The 24,581-nt window shown below is 39.0% G+C and overlaps 1 protein-coding gene across 2 annotated transcripts in view; it reads right to left on the reverse strand.

Moving 5' to 3' along the window:
- The window catches only part of ERO1B (endoplasmic reticulum oxidoreductase 1 beta), a 50,187-nt gene that overhangs the window by 12,819 nt on the left and 12,787 nt on the right, over positions 1-24,581 (reverse strand). Inside the window, exons 3-10 of one of the 2 annotated variants that reach the window (XM_006258181.4) lie at positions 20,546-20,629; positions 15,403-15,444; positions 9,947-10,029; positions 7,513-7,586; positions 5,046-5,166; positions 4,907-4,953; positions 3,115-3,126; positions 441-467 (exon numbers count right to left, since the gene is read on the reverse strand). In XM_006258181.4, coding sequence (XP_006258243.1) covers positions 441-467; positions 3,115-3,126; positions 4,907-4,953; positions 5,046-5,166; positions 7,513-7,586; positions 9,947-10,029; positions 15,403-15,444; positions 20,546-20,629 — 490 coding nt within the window. The remainder of the gene's footprint in view (positions 1-440; positions 468-3,114; positions 3,127-4,906; positions 4,954-5,045; positions 5,167-7,512; positions 7,587-9,946; positions 10,030-15,402; positions 15,445-20,545; positions 20,630-24,581) is intronic. The other variant, XM_059715635.1, reaches the window with a different exon arrangement.

Raw genomic sequence — 24,581 nt, forward strand, 5'->3', positions numbered from 1 at the left:
CTCCTCTTAGAAGAAAAGAGCATCTTTAAGAGGAATTTAAAGAAGGTGATTTTATTCAGTTACATCTAACTTAAAGAGGTTATTCATAAACCTTTATGCCAGCCAGCTGACTAAATAGTATTCATATAATTTATCAGGACATTGTTATCTCCATTACCAAATCCTATTCCCTAGCAACAAATTTGTTTTCCTGTTGAGTTGTCTGTAATATGAAAGTGAATACTAGTATTCCAGTGTCTTAATGTCTTTGTAAAGATGCAGAATTTCATACACATCCTACAGACACTGGTTTATGCGAAGACAATTATTGCTTTGGAATTAACATCTATATTGTGGCACCCACTAAGCATATGGTGAAACTGGAAGAGCCAAGCAGCACTGTTATATGCTTTTTTAAAATGCAAAAAAGTATTCAATTTTGGTATTAGGTTGACTTTTACCTTCTAGCCAAGTATAGAAGCCTTCACCTGTAAACACAAAATATTATGTTAAAATCTGTAAGGATTCATAAATCTAACACTTTGTTTAATGCAACTATTTACTTTAGTTATTCAAATCACAAGACATTAAAATACTGAAATAACTTAAAAAGCAATAGCTTCCATTACTGTAGTCCTAACAAGCAGCATAGCTTTTGATACCGTCTCCCACAACATTCTCAGGCAAGCTAAGGAAGTACAGGTTAGATGAACGGACTGCAAGGTGGAGAGAAATCTGGCTGGAGCAGACTCAGTGGCAATCAATGGCTTAATGTCTAGTTGGCAGCCAGTATCAAGTGGAGTGCCCCAGGGATTGGTCCTGGGGCTGGTTTTGTTCAATATCTTCATCAATTATCTGGAAGGTAACATGGAGTGTACCCTCAGCAAGTTTGCAGGTGACACCAAGCAGAGGGAAGTAGCAGATATACTGGAGGGTAGAGCTAGGATTCAGAGTGACCTAGATAAATTGGAGGATTGGGCCAAAAGGAATCTCATGAGGTTCAACAAGCACAAGTGCGAAGTCCTGCACTTAGGATGGAACAATCACCAGTGCAGGCTGGGGGCTGACTGGCTGGGCAGCAGCTCTACAGAAAAGGACCTAGGGTTTACAGTGGACAGTAAGCTGAATATGAGCCACCAGAGTGCCCTGGTTGCCAAGAAGGCCAACAGTATACTGGGCTGCATTGGTAGGTGGGTTGCCAGCAGGGCAAGGGAGGTTATTCCCCTCTATTCAGCACCGGTGAGGCCACATCTGGAGTACTGTGTCCAGTTTTGGGCGCCCCACTATAGAAAGTATGTGGACCAATTGGAGAGAGTCCGGCAGAGGGCAACAAAAATGGTGAGGGGGCTGGGGGACATGACATGAGGAGAGGCAGAGGAAACTGGGCTTATTTAGTCTAGAGAAGAGAGGACTGAGAGGGGATTTAATAGCAGCCTTCAACTACCTAAAGCAGGGTTCAAAAGAGGTTGAAGCTAAACTGTTCAGTGATGGCAGATGACAACAGTACAAGGAGCAATTGTCTCAAGTTGCAGCAAAGGAAGTTTAAGTTAGATATTAGGAAGAAGTTCCTCACTAGGAGGGTAGTAAAACACTGGAACAGGTTACCTAGAGACGTGGTAGTGGAATCTCCATCCCCAGAGGTTTAAGACTCAACTAGATAAAGCTTTGGCTGGGATGATCTAATTGGGGATGGTCGTATTTTGAGCAGGGAATTGGACTAGATAACCTCCTAAGATCCCTCCCAACCTTAATTTTATGTGATTCAATGATTAATTCTGTTGATTATTGGAGCTTTTTAAACTAGAAATGAGATTTTTTTTTCCCCAAGAAAGAGATAGTACTTTGAAATAAGACCATAGCACTCAGGACTTGCTTTAAAACCTTTTGTTTGTTACCATTTGTAATATAAGAATTATACTAGTAAAAAAATAATTTAAAAAAGCAGAGAGAAATAATTAAAATCCAAAGAGGCAAAATTATAGATGTACTTGGAATTTGCAGAATTCTCTATACAGGGGAGTGCATTAGAAGGAAAAATACAGAACAACATCTTTAAAAAAAGTAAAAAAAACAAAACAAAACAAAACAAACTAGTTGATGACAATAAACTGAACTTGTTTATCCAAGTAGACTTAGAAGTGTTATTCATTCTGAGGACACTGACATATCCAGAACAAAATCAAAACATTAAAAACAAATCATTTCTATTCAGTCTTCCATATTATTCCAGTAAAAGGTTCTTTAAAGTACTCATGGCTATAGCTGGTCCAAAAATCTCAAAATTAGGCTTGGAATGATAGTAATTTCTTGCTGCAGGAATGTTTTCTGTTACTAATTTAAGGTACTGGCAGGCATTTCTGTGTACCAGTATCCCACAGTCCTTTGCTCCAATAGCTGGCCCAGCAGCAAGCTGTCAGGGCATGGTGCTCCTTCCCATTTCCACAGATGAACTAATAGGCAAGACCAAGAAGGGCTCTCTCAGGATGGCACAGCCAGCTCCCATGACCACACCCCCTGCCAAGTATTCAGAGGGCAAGAGGGGCAGAAGCCCCATGCTGCCACTGTGGCTGCTAAACCACAGACTCTTGTCTGTGCTCTAACAACCACTGGAGAAGATCCACAGCTAGAAAAACAGATCAGAGTCAAGACCCCAATTCCTGCAAAGCAGGCAGCAGCAACCAGAGCTGTGCCCCACCCCACAGGAAGCCAGCAAACAGGCTATTGATGTGGGGATGGCAGCAATGACCAAAATGAAAGGTATTTATTCACAAAGCTGCCCACAATGACACCTAGATCTTTTTCCCGTGTTGTGTGATTACATTTAGTTTAGAAATAAGCCATTCCTTACTGTAAAATTAATCTTAATGCCCCCAAAACAGAGCACGCTGACACACTATATTAGAATCCCTTCTTTTCTTCCTCTTGCTTTTTGCATAATTTCTTAGGTTATTTTACAAATATTCTTATGGAGCGAGTCAGTAATGTATAATTTTCTTTTGCTTCCTTTCTCTGTACTTGAAGGAGCCAGCCAAGATGAAATAATTTCTTTGGAGAGAGAAAAATGCATGCACCTAAGTGAATAATCAGAAACACCGGACTTTACTGAATTATTATAGAGATTATAAAACAACTTACCATCATCTTCTCCTAGAAGAAAGAAAATAAATGTAAATAAAAAATACAGCATTTAAAAAAAAAAAAAAAGCTGCTTTCACTCAGTAAGGGGACACTTTAATGTAGGAAATACTTCTGATTCATTCATCAAGCATCAAGACAATTTTTCTTTTATACAGAAAACTTAGGTCTAAAACAGGGTACATTAAAGGAATTTTAGTTGTAAGGGCACAACTACACACATTTCTACATTATATGCTTTATCTTAAGGCATGGAAATTCTGGGCAAGTTTCTATGGTCAATTAGAAAGGAGATCAGGTAAGATAAGCAGGCTTTCTTGACCTTCTGGACAGTACTTTAAAATTCACAGGTAACAGATGAAGTAAAAAAACAACATATATACTACAATACTCAAATATGCTCAACAATCTCTGGAACGGTCATCTTTGAGGTCAACATCAGATTTTTTAAATCGGACTCTAAAATACTATGCTTGAACAAAGAAAGATTCCTGTGTCTATGCATGCAGTATGTAGGAACACATGGTGCCATTAGCTTTTAAGACAGGATTCTTGGTTGAATTCAAGAGTCACTGCTTTTTAAAACTGAACATGACAAAGTTTTGGCATGGTTCTACATACTGATAAATGCATCTTAGCTTTTCATGTTGTATAGCTTTTTTGAATTAATCAATTCTAAATCTTATACTAATTCCATTTTATTTAGAATTGAATAATAGTGTTAGTAGAAATAGCATATACTTTATGCTACTATTTAAACTTTCATCTTTAAGATGACCCTTTCCTTATGGAACCTGTCTTCCAATAACATTAAGAAGATGCTATTAACATAGAAGGAAAAAAAAAAAAAAAATCACATTGCGTTGTACTGGCCCATAAACACTGAGGAGACAAAACTAAGTTTCAACCACCTCCTCATTTTGCTCCCTGCCCTCAGGGATTTTTAGTATGCTCCTGGAAAGATTTTTCTAACTCTTATGGGGTTGGGAATGAAGAATCTATGATTAGGTATGATTCAGAAAACAAATAGTTATATATGCACTTTAATTTACTCATACAGCGTTTCATTGACTGTTGGGATTATTTAGCTGGAAAAAAAAAAAAAAAAAAGGGTAAGCACATGTAACCAGGGAGAATCAAAGTTATTTTAAAAAAATAAGATTAGAATTGGTTTCTTTCAATGCCATGATCTTGCTTCTGCCAACTAGTTTGTATTTCTACATAGTAAAATAAGACAGAAGATGCGGCAAGGTACTCCTTGTCTTATTATTTAGTGGACAAAATGATTTACCTGGTGTAAATCATGAACAGAAAACAGGTTTTTCATGCAGAGCCAAATTTTGCAGGCATTTAGCTGTGGCCCTGCCTCTTGGTGCTGATTGAAAGAAGGGCCCTGGCAGCGCTACCCCTCACCTCTGATTAGTGGAGAGCTCCTTCACTCAGTTTACCTCACTGCTGCTTTTCTTTTCTTTTTTTTTTGGGGGGTTGTATTCATGGGAAATAGTAGCCAATATCAGATTTCTTGGTGATCACGGCAATCGTGGACAACACTTCTTTGTGGTTTCCGCAAACCCATGAGTCAAGTAGGTCCCTACCTATATTTTGCCTGCTTTCAGATTAGCATGCCTTACCACAGTGACGGAAGAGGATGTTAACAGACATACCTACAGTATAAAGTATTAATTTAAATACTCTGTAATGGAAAAAGACACTGTATTGTACCAAAAGTGATTTGAAGATTTTTTTATTTTTTTTTTTTTAGCAAGCACAAAAATATAGTTAAGGAACCTACCCCTGCTAGGTGCCAGTGGATTTAAAGGACGATAGACAGATCGAGGCCTGAAAAAAGAATAAAACAGAAATAACTTATTTTTTGTAAGAAAGGATGTTATTTTTCAGTTATAAACCACCTTCCCACTTTTCCCAGTTACTTGAAGCAGTTTTCTTCATAGATGCTGTTCCACACTCTCCATGCAGAAGGCCCTTTGTATCCAGTATAACGTTCTGGATTCAGCAGCAAATCCACATATTGGGCATCTGGAGATCTCTCATCTAAATAGGAAACTCTTTGTTACATATTCTAATTAATCACTTTAAAAGGCCTTTGTTTCACAAAAAGCAATTATACAGTGCTAAGTAAAAGTGAGATGATTGACGTAATATAATTTTGATCTCCAATATGATTTTAATGCCATCACACACGTCCTATATGTAATGTGCAGTGACAAAATAAATGGAAACATTAAATAGAAGATACAATAAAATCAATGTAGTTTCTTGTGCTATCCTCATTACCATAGCATTTTTGTACTTACCAATATGACAGCATTGTCATGTGCTTATTCTCCGTCATCCTCATGCCAAGGGAAGTATTTTGGGCCCCATCACATGTTATATTTGTGGTACGATTAATGTGTTTGCACCATAAATTACAAATGGCATACATTCAGCCAATTTGAGCCATAATTGGCAAACCAGCTACAAAGATATTCCACATAAAGTAAAACAACTTTGTGGCTGGTTTATATGGCACCTTAAAAATGAACACATGGTATGTGTTGTGTTCCCGATGTGGGCTGCCTCACCTGTGCCAACAGTCAGATGAATGTTGGCATCAGACCCAGATCTGGAAGCAGACCCAGGGCTGTCCAGCTGGTGTCAACAATGATTGTCAGCACTGGAGAGCACCAGGTTTCCAGGTGGAATGAAGTTCATGCCTAGAGTCCAGGCTAGATCCATCTCCTGCCTGATCTGCAGGGCAGCCCCATAGTGATGCAATTGGGATTGGATGATGAATTGTCCCAAACAAGAACACACTGTTTTTGGAATGGGGCATATAATTACTCCGATACGAACTGTGCCATTATTTTAACATCTGCCAGGGGCCCGCATGTGCAAATACAGTGCTTTGTTTAGACTGTTTGACTGTTTTCTTTTAAACATTTATAAATAAGAAAGGCAGGGTTGAAAACATGCACCTTGCATTTGATGAAGTTTGTGGTGCAATTTTATAAGTTTTCATTCCTGTGGGTGCACATTCTACAGCCTTGAGTTATTTTAAATATAAGCCCAAGCCTGAAAGCTGTTTCACCTGTTTAATGTGTCACACAATACCTGTATGTGAGAAGTCCCACTGATTTTTACCTACTTAGAAGTTAAGCAGATTTTTAAACAACAACATTAGTACTAAAACAAACAAACAAACAAAAAACCCCAAGCCCTGAGTTTTTCAAATTGTTTCCAAAATGTGAAAACACTTTGGAGGAAACTTGAATACTTTCTGAAAGTTCTAACTAACCTTATAAGATATGTTTCTCAAATTGCATGTTAGCTAAAAGGAACTTGATATTTTTTAAAGACATTTTAGTCTAAGTTTTTTTTTCCTTTTTTAAATATTAAATTTACCATTTTGCTAACCAGGATTAATTTCCAGTGCATTTGAGAATGCTCCCTTTCTTTAACTAGGAAAAGCTGTATATTGAAGTTCATTAAGTAATTTCCCTTAGTCCTTGCAGAAACTGGTTTTAGTTAATTTAAGGATTATTTTTTAAGAGTCATAACAATAACATTTCACAAAAGTTAAACATTTTACTAATGCTCTAACATTAATCCAATGATATTTTTCCAACTTAAAAAACCATTTGCTTTTTAGGTCAGTGAAAACTGGAAAGATCACATAAAAATAAGATTCGATTGGCCACGCCAAAAGCTGCAAAAAAGTTTTGTTTTGTTTTTTTTTAAATCTAGTAACTAATGTCTAATACACTTAAATAAAAAGCCAATTAATGTTGCTGAGCACTTACTCTCATACTCCTAAAGAGAGATGAAAAAGTCGAAAGTGAAAGCTGTTTCGGCAATGAAAGAAAACGCTACTAAATAAAGTGAAGAGTCACTTCAGAAGTTGTTAAATAATAGCAAGGGGCAAAAGGGAAACAGTAAAATAGAGCCATCTTGAGAAATTGAGCAGTAAAGAAGTGCACAGCAGCTGAAGTGGTTGTAGAAAGAGAGCAAATGCTTGTCCAGGAGGCAGGTTTTAGCACTCTTGTACTAGTAGAAAGAATCTCAAAACATTTTAAATATTGTCCCACCCAGTTTCTTCCTTTCTTTTTTGAAACAGGCTTCCTGCCTGTTATTAGTAAGTGCCGCACATCAATCAATATTTCGAGGCTGATGCTTTCTATTAATGCAATATTTAGAGCTCGGAGTGACAAGTTCTGATATCTTATTTAACCATTCAATATAACATTAAAGTTAATCTTTCTTTCAGTAGTTATTTGCACAATACCTTTCCATTTGTTTAGTAACAGTTAATATAAACTAAATATGTTCACTAAAAATCTGACTTCAGTTGATTTAAAACCCAAAAACAACAAAAAACCTGAAGTTTCTTCCATTTACCATCAAGTTCACAAAAATGGTCCTGTGAATCATCATATCTTGCCCAATCAATGAAAGCCTCTTTACTTTGGTTACTGAAGGAGGGAGGAAAAAAAAAAGACAGAGAGAAAGAGAAACAAACAGTGAATTTCATTTGACTTAAAATATTTGATTTTAAACATATACATGAATAATGTCAAAATTAACACTGATAAACCAAGTACATTAGATATAGAAAATTGACATTCATTTTCATACTACTTCTGGAATTAAATTTTTAAACAACTGTAGATGTGGTTCAACATATTAATGGGCTATTGGTCGTTAGCTGTTAATTAACATAAACCCTACAATGCGTGAACAAGAACTTTATTACATACTGCTGAGCAGAATGGGGGCAACCTTTTTGGCAGGAGCACCACAAATCAGCCCCATTCCCACACACGGTGCCAATCCAATCCCTTCCTTTGCCCAATTTCTGATTTTTCCGTTCCCTGCCAAGTGCTCCATCTGATCTGCTTTTTACTCCCAGCCCTTTCTCCTCCCCAATCTGTCATGCGTCACACACAGGTACCTGGGCCACTTGTGCCACAGGCTGGCCATTCACCCTTGCTGTAGCGAAAACTCTGCAAAACAAAAACAAATCTCTGCCATGGAAGACTGCTTCGTATTCTGTATTATTAGGGACCTACTCAATTCGTGATTTTGTGGAAACCACAAAAAAGATAAAAATAAAAAAAAAATCACGCATTGTCTGCAAAATGAGAAAAAAAGAACTTACTAAAAATAAAATGCTGGCTTCCTAGTGGGAACCAGCATACTAAAGGCCACTGTGGCCTGGCCTGGCAGCTTGCCAGGTGGGGAGGAAGCTGATGTCATGAAGTGGAGCAGCCAAGATGGCAGCCACTCCCTTTCTCCTTCAATTGGCTTAGAGAACTGCTGATCATGAGGCCAGTGTCGAGGGGCAGGGCTACTGCAGCCCTTCAGCCAGAGGTGTGGGAGGGCCCTGCCATGATAAGCCCACAAAAGTGGCAGCCAGCCCCACGATCTGCCTGTGAAATCGACCACCTGTCTCCTTGATTTTGGTAGGTTCCTTATATATATTATAGTTAGAAAACACTGTCAATTTTCCACGTCAGTATAAATGATTGTATGTATAAAAACTTTTTTTTAAGTAACTGAACTTAAAACAACCCTTGCTCACAAAACATGTAGTATTTTTAGTTCTTAATCCTTTTCACCCAAAATGTAAGCCACTTATTACCAAATTTCAAGACCATCACTAATAATCCATCACACAGTAAAAAAACCCCTACGTGCCTTGAAAATAAAGGAAACAATTTTAGAAGTATTTGTTTATTCAGGTGAATTCTACTAACTGTCCATTGAAGAATCAAAGCACTTTCAGTAATCAAAACTGATATTCACACAAAGTTGTAAGCACCTGATCCAACAGCCTAAACACCAATCTAATCCCTTCCCCAAGGAGTGAGGGGGGAGGATCCTTCTAATAAGTCTGGGGAGATGTGTCCTGCTCTGAAGTTCAAAGTAACTGAGCAAACAGGGAAGCCACAGAGGGTAGCTGCAAACTAAACCAGCTATAATGTTGCCCCGCCCCCTACAAACATGCACGCGGACACAGGGTGAGGGGAACCCATCTCCTCCTCAACTTCATGCATACCACCTAGGCAGACTTTGTGCTTTCTGCAGCCCCGGGTACCACTTCACCTTGCTGGCTTCAGTCCAAACTTGGTGTGGGGTGGGGAAGGATCCTGGTTAAGCAGAAGGCTAGTTCTGATTTACTCCGAAAGGTATAGAGGTCTTTAAATGTAACCTACCTCTTCCATAACTGTCTTTTAAAGAGATTCTTCAGTGCTTTACAGGAAAAAAAAGTGTGACAAAAGTATATTCTGAAGCTACCTACCACTTCCTTGCCTGACACTGGCCATTTCCAACCCACCAGGAGCTTTCTGTCAGAAGTAAACCAACTGTGCCCATCACATCAAGAATGATGTACTCGGGCCTTCAAGACTAGTCAGGGTGACTTTTGCCTATGAAAGATGCAACACATTTCCCTCCACACATTTTAAAATTGGCATCAGCAAGTATTTCCTCCCTTCCATATTACAGTTCAGATCCTTCCCAGGACACAGGTCAGGGAGGAAAATCTAGTTCTCTTGTTCTTTCCTGAACTCTGGTATGCTTCATACTGATTATAGTGAATACAATATTGCAACAAAGAAAAATTATCTAAAATTATATTGTGCCCTTTTCTTGGCTTCAAGGTATTGTACAACCCCATTCCCCGAGCACAAACACAATAAGCTATACACGCTAGCTTACCCCAAAACTGAGCTAGGTTAATTCTATCTGCTGTTAAGGAAAGTTTACCAAACTCTGGTATAAATGAACTTCTGTCCTTCATTTGTACTATTTTACTTTAAGCACAGCTTACCTTAATGTACTGTTCACTGCTCCTAGTTTGTTAGCTTGTTCACAGTCTTCCAACTCTTTGGTGTTATTTGCTGCTTTTGAATACTGTAAGAAAAGTTATATTCAGTATAAATTCATATAAACTAAAATGCCCTTCACCTTACCCTTTTCCTCAGGAAAGTTGTAATTCTGTGATAAACAGAAGTTTGCTGCAATGGAAAAAACACACACACAGCCTCTGAGGATGGCTCCACTGACTCCATTTCACTCCACATATTAATTATGACAGAAAATTAAAATCATATATATTAGAAGCTAGAATGGTATTTATAGTCTCAAACATTTCAGATATTAATTTGGGTTCTTATAAGGCAGCCTGCAAAATTATTCAAAGTATTATAGCTGTATGTATGTATGTATGTATGTATAATTCCAGAATTAAGAGCATCACATGTACATGCACAAGGCTCAGATCCTTCTGAAATTAGAAGAAAAACTTATGTTCTCTCATGTTCTCATATTTCACTTGATCCTCACTATGCTTTTACTTATTCAGTTTACTATGTCCATTTTAAGGACTGTCCAACAACTCCATATATTTGGAATACAATTTGAGACGTATACAGATTTTTGAAAAAAGGTTACTCGGACCTGCTAGAATTCCACTCAGATTTCTATTGTCTCATCATAAACTCAGGAGTGGAAGAGACTAGCTTAAATTAGAGATGCACTGATATATCTATGGCATATCAGATCAGCACCGATAAAAAGAAATTAACATCACTGGCCATCTGCTTATTTTGGCTGGTGTAGCCAATGATGTCACTGATAAATGCTGCATGCATGCATGCAGCCACAGCATACACACAGCCAGGGATGCAGCCAGGTGGCTTGGAGAGCAGTGCCTGGCTGGTAAGTCTGCAGGGGTTGGGGGAAACGGAGCCACAGGCAGCTTGTCCAGGGGTGGCAGGGGGTGGGCAGCTCCCTGCTGCTGTGTGCATCCCAGGGGGAGGCACATGCCTCCCATGATTTGCACACAGGATGAGGGCAGGCTGCCCACTGCATGCTAGGGGTGAGGAGCTGCACGGGCCTCTTCCCAGTGAGGGGCCTGGGCTGGGAGAGGTGGCTACAGGGAATTTTGGGATGGCTATAGTCCCCCAAGCCTCCTCCTAACATCGCCCCTACTCAAGGCATTTCCAAGGGGAAGGCAGGAGAACGAAACATCCAGAGCAGGGGCAACACTAGGGGAAGCTTTGGGGGGAGGGGGGGTGCGACTATGGCCATCCCAAAATTCCCTATAGCCCCCCTGTAGCCACCCCTCCCAGTGCCACTGCCACCCAACCCACACAGCTGAGCCCACCCTGCCCTGGCCCAGCCCCCACACTGGGAAGAAGTTGGCGCAGCCCCTGGCCCTGATCCCAGTTGGCAGCCCGCCCTCACCTTGCGCACAAGTCTGGGGAAGGCACATGTCTTCCCTTGGGGTGTGCCCAGCAGTGGGAAGCTGTCCACCCCTTTCTCCCCACCCATCCACATCCACCTGGACAAGCCACCTGCGGCTCCACAGAGCTCCCAAACCCGGGGTTGCATTTGCTGCCTTGGCTAGGCGTTAGCTGTCCCTGTCCCAGCCCCACTCCCTCCCTCATCATGGGGGCCTCAATCTGCTCCTGCCCCCCACCCCCGACTTAACTGCAAGGGCATTGCTCTCCATGCCGCCCAGCTGAATTCCTATAAATCAGTTATCAGATTGGTATCTGCCGATACGGTTGGTTAATAAATCGGCTAACTGTATCAGCCAAGAAAAATCTTTAAATTGGTGCACCCCTAGCTTAAATTTTATTTAAGGGTATGTAATACTAATTATAAACTACATATAAAATTACATGCCCAGAAGCTACAAGCATTTGAAGAAGACTGACCCTCTGTTCTGCTCCATCCATTTAGATCTCTACAAAGTCATCAGTAATTCCACATTTGAAAGTCAGTAAATCAGTACATTTGAAAGTCACAGGTTAGTCAGCATTTAGGATACTACTTAAAAGTAGATGCTGTAGGAAACACCTGGAATATAACAGCCTCTGAAGAACAGATTACCTTTTCTGACAAGACATACCCAAGGGTGACCTCCATTAGCATGAAAGCTGCATTACCCCATCTTAAAAAAGAAAATTTGGCAAGGCTGTTTCATGCTTTGTCTGTGCTATATAAAAGTTAGAGGTTTTCAGCAACAGAATAACCAGAGTTCAGCTACACCAGTGTTAGCTCAACTGTAGATAAAATGCTGATGGCTTCTGAATTAACTGCCATATCAGATAGTCAACAGTAGCAAAAATAATAGAAACTGCTGGAATGGTGCCTACGTGAGGGTTTCCACTACTATGTTCCCAATACAGCAAGAAGTTTTCTTCAACTGTCTTTAATGAAAAAAAGGACAACATACTATACTGCTTTCCATGTATTTTACCCATTTTGTGGATGAGAATTAGGAGAACTGGGAAGAATTCAGGTTTTTGTTTTCATTTTTAAAACAGGAATTCTCAGAAGGCATTTGGATGTCCTGATGAACATACAGACATTTATGGTCTGTCAGGTGATGGAACTAATAACATTAAAAACCTGACTAAAACCTTACCTGAATTTTATTTAAAAAAAAATGAATTTAAATAATTATATTCATTTTTATTTTTACAAATTAAAAAAGGAAGCATGACAACAGCAGTTAAGCTATGAGATGACAAGGTTAGGACACCATTCTGTATGCAGAATTCTTTGCAGCTAGCAAGTTGGAAAGTTGTTACTTGTTTTAAAAACTGGAAGCTGGTTAAGTAACCTGAGGCGTCTGGTTAGCAGCATTTTAGATTTTTTTTTTTTAAATGGAGAATATCAATTGTTATATTCTCTATGTTGGTAGTGAAAAAACAATACATGTAGCTTTACCAAGAATACTGCTTCCCACTTGTCTCTTCCCACTCTGGGGACCAATCCATGAACTGACACGAAGAACAATTAATCCGGGTGGTCTTTGTTATTTCACAAAAATGTGCTGTCAGATATTAATTTACTTATTTTAGTGGGTTGAGGGATACATTATATTTGGAAATATCAAAGGTTACCTTAAAAGTCAGAAGAATATTGGAGATGTGGATAAATGAAAAGTTTACACTATTCTTTAGTGGTTTTAAACTCGTTTAAATGACCCTACCCCACACACACCAAATAACCCTAAACAAGCATAAATTCACACAATCTATGGCCAATTTGCACCTGCATAACTAAGATTTAAGCAGAAAGCAGTTAAAATATACCAATATAGGTTTCTTGGGTCCCTGGTACACATTAATTTAAGAGGCACTACAGGATCTGATCCCCAATCCCAAAAATCACTTCTCCTGAATTTGGAATCAGATCCCAACTGCACCGTGTCTTCTTGCCAATGCAAGGGGACTCTTCTGCAACAGCAACTGCCTGCAGCCCTGCATCACTAGCAGCTGTCCCAGGACTAGGGTCGACACTAGACAGCCAAGGGGCCAGCTCAAGACACTGAGCTGTTCCAGAACTGATAATAAGCTAACTGTGAGGCCCAGAACTGTTCAAGGGCTTCTCCTCCCCACCAAGGAAATTTAAATACTGTGCCCAAAGCTCTGGCAGGCTAGTGTGTTCAAACCTGTGGCCCCAGCAGGGCAGCTCTGGATCCAGTTGGAGAATTGGGACTGCCCTGCAAGCCAAGACCAACAATCAGTTGGTTGTTTGGACAGTTCAGGGCAGGATGGAGACCCAGAGCTGCCACAGGCTAGTGCTGCCAAGCTTGTCAGCACTGCTGGCTGGACACCTGGAGAGGTCCAGGGCTGATGTCCAAGAATCAGCTGATTGTCAGACATCTAGCCACAGGCCCAGTCTTTGGACATGCCACAAGTTCATTTTAAGATGCTATACAAACCAGCCATAAAAAGTTATTTATTGCACATGGAACATTGTTTATACTTGGTTTGCCATTTTATGGTGCCTTGAACTGGGTACATGTGTAGCACCCTTGCCACATATGCTACAATTAAACCCATTAATTGTGGCATAAATAAATGTTATGTGTAGAGGGGCCCTTACTATCCACACAGCCTCTCTTATTTAGTAACCAGGAGGTTACTTTAATTACAAGGCTTTGTAGATGATTTGAGAATAAACTTTTGGTTTTAGGAAGAAGATTTTAGCTTAGAGAGGCAAGCAGGAACAGAGAATGCACTCAGGAACCAACCCAAATAAATAGCTAGAAGCTTAAACTAACAAACTGTACATTTGGGATGATTTTTTATTTTTTTTAAACTCAAAAGGATTGAATGAAGCATATAAAAAACATGCATTTATTACTGTTTATCATGTTTGAAGTCATTATGGAACCAATAAGAGACTCTACTATTCCTGTCAAAAGGAAGCTCTACAAATCCCATAAATTTCCCGTAGTTTATAAGGGGAAGAAAGTCTCTGTTAGCTATCAAGTATATGTAATGGAGCATTTAGTATTCTGTAGCCTCTTGTGATTTGTCAATTTAGTTTAAAAATGGAAGCCTGGTTTAGGCTAATGAGATGTTCTGTGGCATCCATAAAGCCCTCAGAAACTGTTAAGTGCCTCTCAACTTTTAAACATTTAACAGCAACACAAGAGGCTGTAAATAGGTCACAAAAGACAGCAAGGCCTCATATCAAGCTAAAAATAGACACACTTAAAAAACAAAACAAAACAGAGTTCAGTGTTGGGAAACCTCTCTTGAATCAACCTTCATGTAAATCAGGGAAAGACCTTGCACTCAAAAAAAAAATCTGTTCGCTCTCTAATCAAGATGGCTCCCTTATCTGAAATTACGCTCTATTTGGATGCTTTAGCATGCACATCACCCTGGCCATGCGTAGTAATGCAAGCCCACATGTTCTAGAATACCTAGCATGCTGCATAACTGGGAACCAACAAACAGGCTCACAATAGGCAGCAAACAGAAAAATGATAAAAGAGTTGCTCTATGTACAGCTTGTTCTGCAATATTTAATAACAGATCCTAACCTTCTCTCTTACTTGCGACTGGTATAATGCACTAAACTACTATATTTCTAACCGGAAGCAGTGTTTCAATAAAGCCAACATATTGTGTTAGATTGCCTTCTGGGGGTCAATTATGTAATATATATTCTTGGCTCAATGTATATAATACTTGATCTGGGCCAAGAGGCCGAGAAGCGACATAGTCTTTATTCTTAATACATCACCATCCCGTATTTTGACATATTTTGGACATAGTCTTTATTCTTAATACCAAAAAGGTTCTTGGTTTTTAAGTAAAAGCTAGTCACAAACCACACAGATTACAAAACATTATGTTAAGTTTCTCTCTAAGCCAGGGTGAAAATGTACAATATATTTAACTACATTTAACCCCTAACTTTTAGGATAAGTTTTACTGGAAAAGTTGCTATAAAAATAAAATGACTACTTACTTTATTAGCACTCCCAGCTTTAATTCCAATTGGCACTTTACTCTAAAACAAACACACAACACCGAAGACAAATTACTGTTTTGTACACAGAAATGGTTATGCCAGAATGTAGGCTCTGCGAGTTTCAGATGTTGCTTTATACTTATACCTAACCTACCCAAGGTAAAAACTGTTTCCTGCAAGTTAATTCTTTAGTTACCTTGTTGCACTGATTTCTAGTTTTCAGTATGATATTCCAACCCAAGGTAAAACGAATTGGCCCATCTACACTGAAAGTTATTTTGCCCAGTCAAGCAGTAACACCTAACACAATATTTAGGAGTGTTTACATAGTATTATTTACCACAGCTTTTGATCAGGATAGGTTTTAATACCAGTTGCTTTTAAATCCAGTCTAAGAACAAACTATTTAGTAACTATTACACTTGAGACTAGAATTATGTGAACATACACACTTTTATTAAATTATATGGATGAACTTCATTAGGTTCTATAACAGGGAGCCAGAGGCTCCAATACTTTAAAGGGAGAGGCCACAGCACGTATGTCCCCAGGTAGGGGAGAACAGCCGAGTCTGGGCTAGCTGCAAGAGACTGGGAAGCTAGGGACCCATAGGCTGCACATGCCTATTGTGGGGTTAGCTGCCTAGCAATAGGATAATAGGGAAGAGCACTGGTTAACCAGTAAGGGTACTATTGCAGCTTGGCCAGAGAAGAAATCTGTTGCAGGTCAGGAAGGGGAGAAGCCCGGGAGATACAAGCCTGGATTCCTGAGGCAGAGGGGCCACTGTAGCCCTGAACTCTTCAAAAGAAAGAGTTCTTGCCAGCTCAGGTTGGCAAGGAATGGGACCTTCAGGCCACTTCAGGGGAGGAGATTTCTACAATGGCATGGTGACCCAGAGAGGGCTTTGAGTGTTTAAGTTTAAAGTGGTTGCTTATGTAGTTTGCATTGCTGTTTTAACTTATACCAGAGGATCAGGTGGCTACTGTAGAGATGGAAAGGAGGCCACAGGGGTGTCTGAAGGACATACCATGTTCTGCCAGGGACACACCATGTTCTGCCAGGGACAGGGGCATGAGAAAGAAACAGGCTGAGACCAAGGGGCAGGGCCTGAGCTCAGAGTGGGGACCGAAAAGGAGGTGGGGGGTGACAGAGGCAGCCTGTGGCTGATGAGAGGCTAAGGCTGAAAGACTGAATCCTGATGAAAGGAAGGAAGAAGAAGAGTACAGATTTAGGACTTCAGAAAAGCAGACTTCAACTCATTCAGGGAACTGATGGGCAGGATCTCCTGGGAAGCCAGTGTAAGGGGGAAAAGCAGTACAGGAGAGCTGGCTGTACTTTAAAAAGAAACGTTGCTGCAGGTGCCATCCCGATGGCATGAGCCATCCCGATGCACAGGAAGAGTAGCCAGCATGACAGAAGACCAGCTTGGCTTAGCAGGGAACTCTTCAGTGAGCTGAATACACAAAAAAGAAAGCTTACAAGAAGTGGAAACTTGGACAAACAACTAGGGAGGAATACAAGACCACTGTTCAGGCATGCAGGGATAAGAGTTAGAAAGGTCAAAGCACAACTGGTGTTGCAGCTAGCAAGGAACATGAAGGTTAACATAAAGGGTTTCTACAAGTATGTGAGTAACAAGAGGAAGATCAGGGAAAGTGTGGGTCCCTTACTGAATGGGGGAGTAAATCTAGTGACAGATGAGGAGAAAAAGGCTGAAGTACTTGATGTCTTTTTCACCTTAGTCTTCACAGGCAAGTCAGCTTCCAGACTACTGCACCAGACAGCATGGTTTGGGGAAGGGGTGAGCAGCCAACAGTGGTTAAAAAACAGGTTAGGGACTATTTAGAAAAGCTGGACATGTACAAGTCCATGGAATCGGATGATGCACCTGAGGGTTCAGAGGGAGTTGGCAGATGCAACTGCAGTGCTGCTTGCCATTATCTTTAAAGACTTGTGGCAATTGCAGGAGGTCCCGGACAATTGGAAAAGGGCAAACAGTGTCCATCTTTCAGATACAGAAGGAGGATCCAGGGAACTACAGACAGATATGCCTCACCCTCCTCAGTCCCTGGAAAAATCATGAAGCATATCCTCAAGGAATCCATTTCTAAGCACTTGGGAGAGAAGGCGATTAGGAACAGCTAGCATGGACTAACCAAGAGCAAATCACGCGTTAAGCCGAATGCCTTCTACGATGAGATTACTAGTTCTGTGGAGAGCAGTGGACGAGATAGCAAGATTTTAGCAAGGCTCTTTATATGATCTCCCACAATGTTCTTACAAGCAAACTAAGAAAGTACAAGTTAGATTGACTGACTGTAAGGTGGACAGAAAACTGCCTGGATCATCAATAACTTGATGTCTAGCTGGCAGCTGGTATCAAACAGAGTGCCCCAAGGGCTGGTCCTGCAGCCTGTTTTGTTCAATATCTTCATCAACAACCTGGAGGAGGGGATGGAGTGCATCCTTAGCAAGTTTGCAGATTACACCAAGCTGGAAGAGTAGCAGATATGTTGGAGGGTAGGGCCAGGATTCAGAGAGACCTAGACAAATCAGAGGATTGGACCAAAAGAAATCTCATGAAGTTCAATAAGGACATATGCAAAGTCCTGCACTTAGCATGGAGCAATCTCATATGCCACTACAGGCTGGGAACTGACTAGCTAAGCAGCAGCTCTGCAGAAAAGGATCTGGGGGTTATGCTGAATAAGCCAAATACGAGCCAATAGTGTGTCCTTGTTGTGAAGGCAGCTAACAGCCATACTGGGCTGCATTAGTAGGAGTGCTGAGAGCGGACTGAAGCAAGCGATTATTCCCCACTGTTTAACACTGGTGAGGCCGCATCTGGAGTACTGTGCCCAGTTTTGGGCCTCCCATTATAAAAAGGATGTGGACAAGTTGGAGAGTCCAGCAGAGGGCAATGAAAATGGTAAGTGGGGGTGGGATCATGACATATGGAAGGCTGAGGGAACGGGGCTTATTTAGCCTGGAGAAGATAAGACTGAGGGGGGAATTAATAGCAAACTTCAACTACCTGAAGGGGGGTTCAGAAAAGGATACAGCTAGAGTGTTCTCAGTAGTGGCAGGTGACAGAACAAGGAGCAATGGTCTTGAGGTGCAGCAGAGGAAATTTTTCCTAATATCTAACCTAAACTTTCTCATAAGGAGGGTAGTGAAGCACTAGAATGGATTATCCAGAGATGTTGTGGAGTCTCCATCCTTGGAGGTTAAGACCCGGCTACACAAAGCCTTGGCTGGGATGCTCTAGTTGGAAATAGTCCTGCTTTGAGCAGGGGGTTGGACTAGATGACCTCCCAAGGTCCCTTCCAACCCTAATTTTTCTATGATTCCATGAAAATGCCCCAGAAGTTAAATTTGGCAAATCTGTTTTGTTGGAACTTGAGAAGAACTACTCTGATAAAAGTGTGAACTTAGACTTCAGTTCTTCCTGGACTGCATTGAGTATGCATACATACACACTGTATCCCCACTCTTAGCACTTATTTGGATAATTGTGTGAAAGGGCCAATTACTATTAAGTTGACTACCAAGGAAATGATGAAACTTCATCAATCTTTGTAAAATATTTTGTCGTCTGTGAATGAAGGCAGCTACATCACTACCATGTACCCTAAACATCCAACTCTAAGAGCAATTAACCAGATTTTTTTAAGGAAAGTTGAAAGTTCCTTTTAACAGCTAAATTAAGCTGCCAGTTAAATCCTAACCCAGCCACTCTTGTCATAACTAATAAGGCTGCACATGCGTATAATGATATTAGCTAGCTATAGGAAGGGTACAATCACCCGATTTTCAGAAACATAAAAATCAGATGGAAGGCATAACAACATTCAATTCTTATACAGAGATAATCTTAAGTATAAAGAACTATGCTACTAGCATAATTAATATAGCTTCTCAAAGAAGTCTTTCAGAAAGAAACCAAGTTTACAAACACCCAGTTCTCACAGATTTCACTGGAAGATATGTGCAAGATTCTGTAGTGAAAGAAAAAAGTGATGGAACTGTATCCCTCCATCTGTTTCAGAGCTTAACCAGAGCTAAGCATTAAGGAAAAAAAAAAAAAGTACAACAAGACATCAGACAACCTGCATTAGAAAAAATGCAAGTTAAAATCTTCCAACAGCAGCTTTAATTTGGTCATACTACACAGTGAATTGTCCATTCCCCTTTTCTGATTAAATCTTCATTTTAACATACAACATCCTCATCATAAACAGTAGTATTGTAGATAAGCTACAAAGCATAGGTTTAAAAAAATCATACACGCTATATAAACATTCATGTTCCATTGTCCTCCATTACACGTAGAAAATAGTTTGCAAGTAGCAGAGAAAACAGCATAATCTCCTGGATAGAAGACAGGAATGGGTCTAATTCCTAGTTCTGCAAACAACAAACAATTTGTGCTTCAGTTTCTGCAAGTGTGAAATGGAGAGAGGCATATTTACCTATTCATGTAAAAGCACTGGACAATGAGTATGGACAGAAAGTATAAGAAAGTAATAACCTAGTACTCAGAATCCAGTAGGATGCTGATAAATGTCAACATGCTAAACAACATACTTTTCATGGAGAAAGTATACAAATAAACTTGAAAATGCTTTAGCAAAATTCCACGACTATCACCTACTGGAAAAGGGGAAGAAAAACGGAGACACCTTAAGCAATAGGTGTTGCACTCTTAGTTTTTTTTAACAGTAATCATAAACAAAACAAACTCTCCCCTTGCCACATACACAGACACTTAGCCAATGTGTACTTTTCTATGGAAAAGATGCCAATTACTGTTAAAAATTAAACCACGGGCTTATAAATAAATTGGGGAAATGTCTATTTTTCGGGTATTTGCATAATCTGATTGTATTTGCAAGTTTGATAGTACTTTCCATATAGCTAATTTCACTCGTTCCTAATAAGGTCATGGAATATAGCCAAAACGGAGGAGTGAAGATTAACAATGGTGAGGACATGTAGGGTCATACTAGTGAAACTAACATTTCGTACTTTCATCGGTTTCCAAATCTGCTACAGCACATAAGTACACCACGTCCTGAAAATAATAAATCAAGTCATACTTAGGAAGCACATTTTCTTCTTCTGTTGTTTTGATGCATACCTCAGGACAAGGTTCTACATGACAATCTTTAATAGAACAATGGCCATCATCAGCCCAGAAAGGACACGGTCTCTTAAGATTAACCTATAAAAAAAAAAAAAAAAAAAAAAAAAAAAAAGCAGATAAAGAGATACTGTTAGTAGTTTACAAACAACTTCAAAATAGAAGACTTACCACTTTATTAAAGTCTTCCTTGCTGGGAAAGAAAGAGAGAAGAACAAAGTGCTAATCTACTAATACATTAAAAACCCCTCCTACAGTATCAGCACTAATTTCTCATAGTGTGAAACGAAGACCACCACCAATCTCTCTTCCACTGAATTGGACATACATCAAAGTTGTTATAGAATCAAAAGGTGAGGCAAATAAATTCTGTTTACCTATCAAGATAAATATTATCTAGCAACAGTAAGTGACTGCAAGTTCAGACTGAATTTTAGTAATTTTTTCATTCAACTGGAAAACTTACCTTTAAAAGTGGCCTTGGAATTCACATCATCTTAATTTATCTCTACTTTCCCAGGAGAATTAGGTATATGATAAAGCCAGCCACAATATTTATAAAATTTAAAAATAGATCTATGTAATTATGTTACTTGTACATAATATAAATATATGCGTGTAAGCATAGTTTCAGATTCCAAACTGAGCAATGCAGCTTGTTCACTACTACACTTCACAGTGAATACAGAATATTACTACTCTGCTATTGTTTTCTATATTCAGAGACCAGAGGCAATCAAATTTTTTTTGAGAGTTTTGAATTGCATAAGTACAGTAAACAAAGATACATTTACTGAAGTGAAAGAAATAGTCTAGTGCAAGTGAAAATGAAAAGGCTCACTAGGGCCACATTTTAGGACATTTTCTGGTCGACCCCGCTTTTAACAACAAATAGCGGAAATAGAGCAAGCAATGTAATGCAGGTAATTATCTTTCTATGCTCAGATTCAGAATGGTTTTTCCAACAGGAATATCCTCTGATCTTTTCCATTGCAACTCATAAGTAATCCAAGTGAAAATTTATGAATAACTAATCTGACATTGCATTAAGATAATTCAAAGGAAAGTAAACATACTAAAAACTGAGATTAGCAATTAACCATCACTTTACCCTCTAGACCAAGCATTATTTTTTTATGAAATAGGTTTTGCTTCAAATAAGTAATAAAACTTAGATGTTTTCTTTTGTACTTACTGAACAAGTGCTTTCTGACAAAGTGGCAGATTTCAGTGAAGAAATTATTACCATTCTTTCCATTCTATAGTCCATATACTGCATATTTTCATATACCATGCACCCCAAATAAAACGATGCACTTTGTTTTGGGGAGGCAGAATGAAGAGAAAAAGATTTTTCAAGAGTCATGTCCAAAAATTGACTGCATGGACTTGTCTTTGGCTAGCTCTCTGGCTCCTTCACAGAAATGCTAGATTTTTAATCCTCTTATAGCCATTGCAAAACTGGGAGAAAAGCAAAGCCATCAGCAAATGTTATACCACGTCCATATTTGCATTCTGATGAAGAAACCAGCTTCCTGCTTAACACATGCATCCCAATTTTGGTTGGCTAATTTTTGGGGAAAAGGTGCATGTGTTAAGTAAGTTCTCTTTTTTTATTGTGATCTGTGCAAACAACTGCTGCCTCAAAACTTCTGCTTGTGAAATTAACTCAGTAGATGAGGGCAATATTTAGATACATAAATTGGATAATCCTGTATCATGTTTATTGAATGATAGGACTTCACAATTTAAAAAAAAAAAAAAAGAGAGAGAGAGAAAGAGTACTGCTATCAGAATCATAAATACAGACCTCTTAACAATGAGCAAACTAATGCAAGAATGCACAGCAAAATGATTCTTAGACTCCAAGATGGCATTGAGTCCCCCACAAGGTTTCAATAATAAAAGTTGATAACATATATTTCTTAATTGCAAGACTTACATAGGCAAATCAATAATTTTTGCAAGCTTACAATGGGTTTTTAAACCAGAAAACAACTTCAAATTGTTTTATTCAGTATTTTTAATAAAACTACTTCAAATAGTGTTATTAAAAATACAAATACTGAATACTTCTGAAACAATGGTTTTACTGGGAAAAAAGAGTCATATTATATCTGCCTTTTGTTAAAGTGGCAGAGTCATTAAAATATATTCAATGGAGGAAAAACAAAAATGCCATACCTTTTTCCATTTTAATATAGAGATGACAGTATTCAAAACAACCCTGCTGAGAGGATCCTTGTTTTTTTCTTTACATTAAGTTCTCCCCACCCTAATCCTTTTTTTTTTTTTTTTAAATTCACAAGTTCTATATTTATACAAAAAAGAAAGAAAGAATCCCAAAAATCAATGACAGAAAATGAGATCAGATGTTATATTTCATTATTCTTGTGTCCAGGTACATAATACACTACCAGGTATGTAATGCTAATTTCCTCTTTTTAACAAATAGTGTTTGGTGTTTATCCTCAAAGATGCATCTTTTTTAGATTTTTTTCTGCTGCTGAATCCAGCTATATTCGAGGATTAAATTCATTCCTAAATTTTTTTTCCTAGCTTGCAATTTCTTGTGGTTACCCCATTGTGAACAGAAGGGCGGGTGCTCAGGAAGACTGAAAACAGAAAACACTGTTCATGATACAGTAAGTGCGAGAAGCCCCAACTTGAGAATTAATTCAGTAAGATTTCACTAACTACAAAACTGCTATGAAATCTCTAAAAAGGCAGCCAAGAATGCCAAGTGCTGAGGGATAAGTCTGGATAAGCAGAGTGAGAATAATTCTCTGCCAGGAAACAAAATGCTATCAAACAGAAATGTTCACCTTGATTTGATAACATCTCCAACATAAAGGTCATGGAGATACCAAATACAACAGGTGCACCATACATTTCTTTCTCATTTTAAAAGCTACATGAAAAAATAGATTTAATCCAAATAAATATTTATTTTTAAAAGCAACTGTAATTCAAACAGCTCTGAAAGTAACCATCTGCTTTTGACCATGATTATTCACCAAACCTTGGGTTGCTCTAATGATCAGAGGCTAGGTGGGTTATGTGCATGCTTACAGTTAATGTGCCCCCCAACCCCTCATGGTAAAGATATAGTCTACATTTTGTAACTTCTCCCATCCTGTAGGTAACATTTAGCCTCAAATGCTCAGTGCTCAAAAGACCTAAAAAAATCACGGTACTTCCTAGAATCTACAATTTCTAAGAGTCAGGCATGCAGCCTTTTTGCTTCTTAAATGCATAGAATAACAAAGTAAGGAAGTTATTTTTTTCAGACTATTCAATACCCATTTATCCCAAATGCTTGATTACTTTTCCTAAAGGAGGTCTTGGTTGAAAACTGAAAAAGCCTCCCAAACTGCTTCCAATATATCCCATAGTAAAAGCAGGGAAGACCAGACTTAACTTTCTGATGTTTCTAAAGGAATTTTTTTTTTGGGGGGGGAGGGGGGAAGAGGGTTCCCCCCCACCTCAAATACGCAAGAATTGAAAAAGGGGATGCAATTTTTTAAGGCTATTTTAATGAAACACAACTCTTCAACTCTGCCTTCTTTGCCGAAGGCTAGAATGTTTGAGATTTTCTATAACATCTTAATTTTTCCTGAGACCAAGAAATTAAAGATCAGGTGAATGAAAACTCAAAGCATGAAGCTGTGCTAGTCAAAAGTATTTCTTTAGTACAATGGCTAGATTCTAGTTCTACTGTAGTTGCTTGTTTGAAATCTGCCAACAGCAAGGTGCCCAACTGAAGAATTTTTTTTTTTTTTTAAACTGACAACACACAAAACTTTTATTGACAATCAAATTTTTTTTTACTGATGTTTTACATGATGTAAATGTTCCTGCTGTCCAGGACTTGGCAGAAGGGTTACAGAGGCCAAGTTCAAAATTAGGGGTTTAACAGTGAGCAGTGTTACTTAATTACAGTGATGGCTTTACACTATACACCCCAGATGTCTCCTACTCACCCTGTACCTTAACGCCTCTGACTGTACCATGCTGCCCCACCCCAAAACCT

The sequence above is a fragment of the Alligator mississippiensis genome, chromosome 1, assembly GCF_030867095.1.
Source record: "Alligator mississippiensis isolate rAllMis1 chromosome 1, rAllMis1, whole genome shotgun sequence".
NCBI lineage: Eukaryota > Metazoa > Chordata > Crocodylia > Alligatoridae > Alligator > Alligator mississippiensis.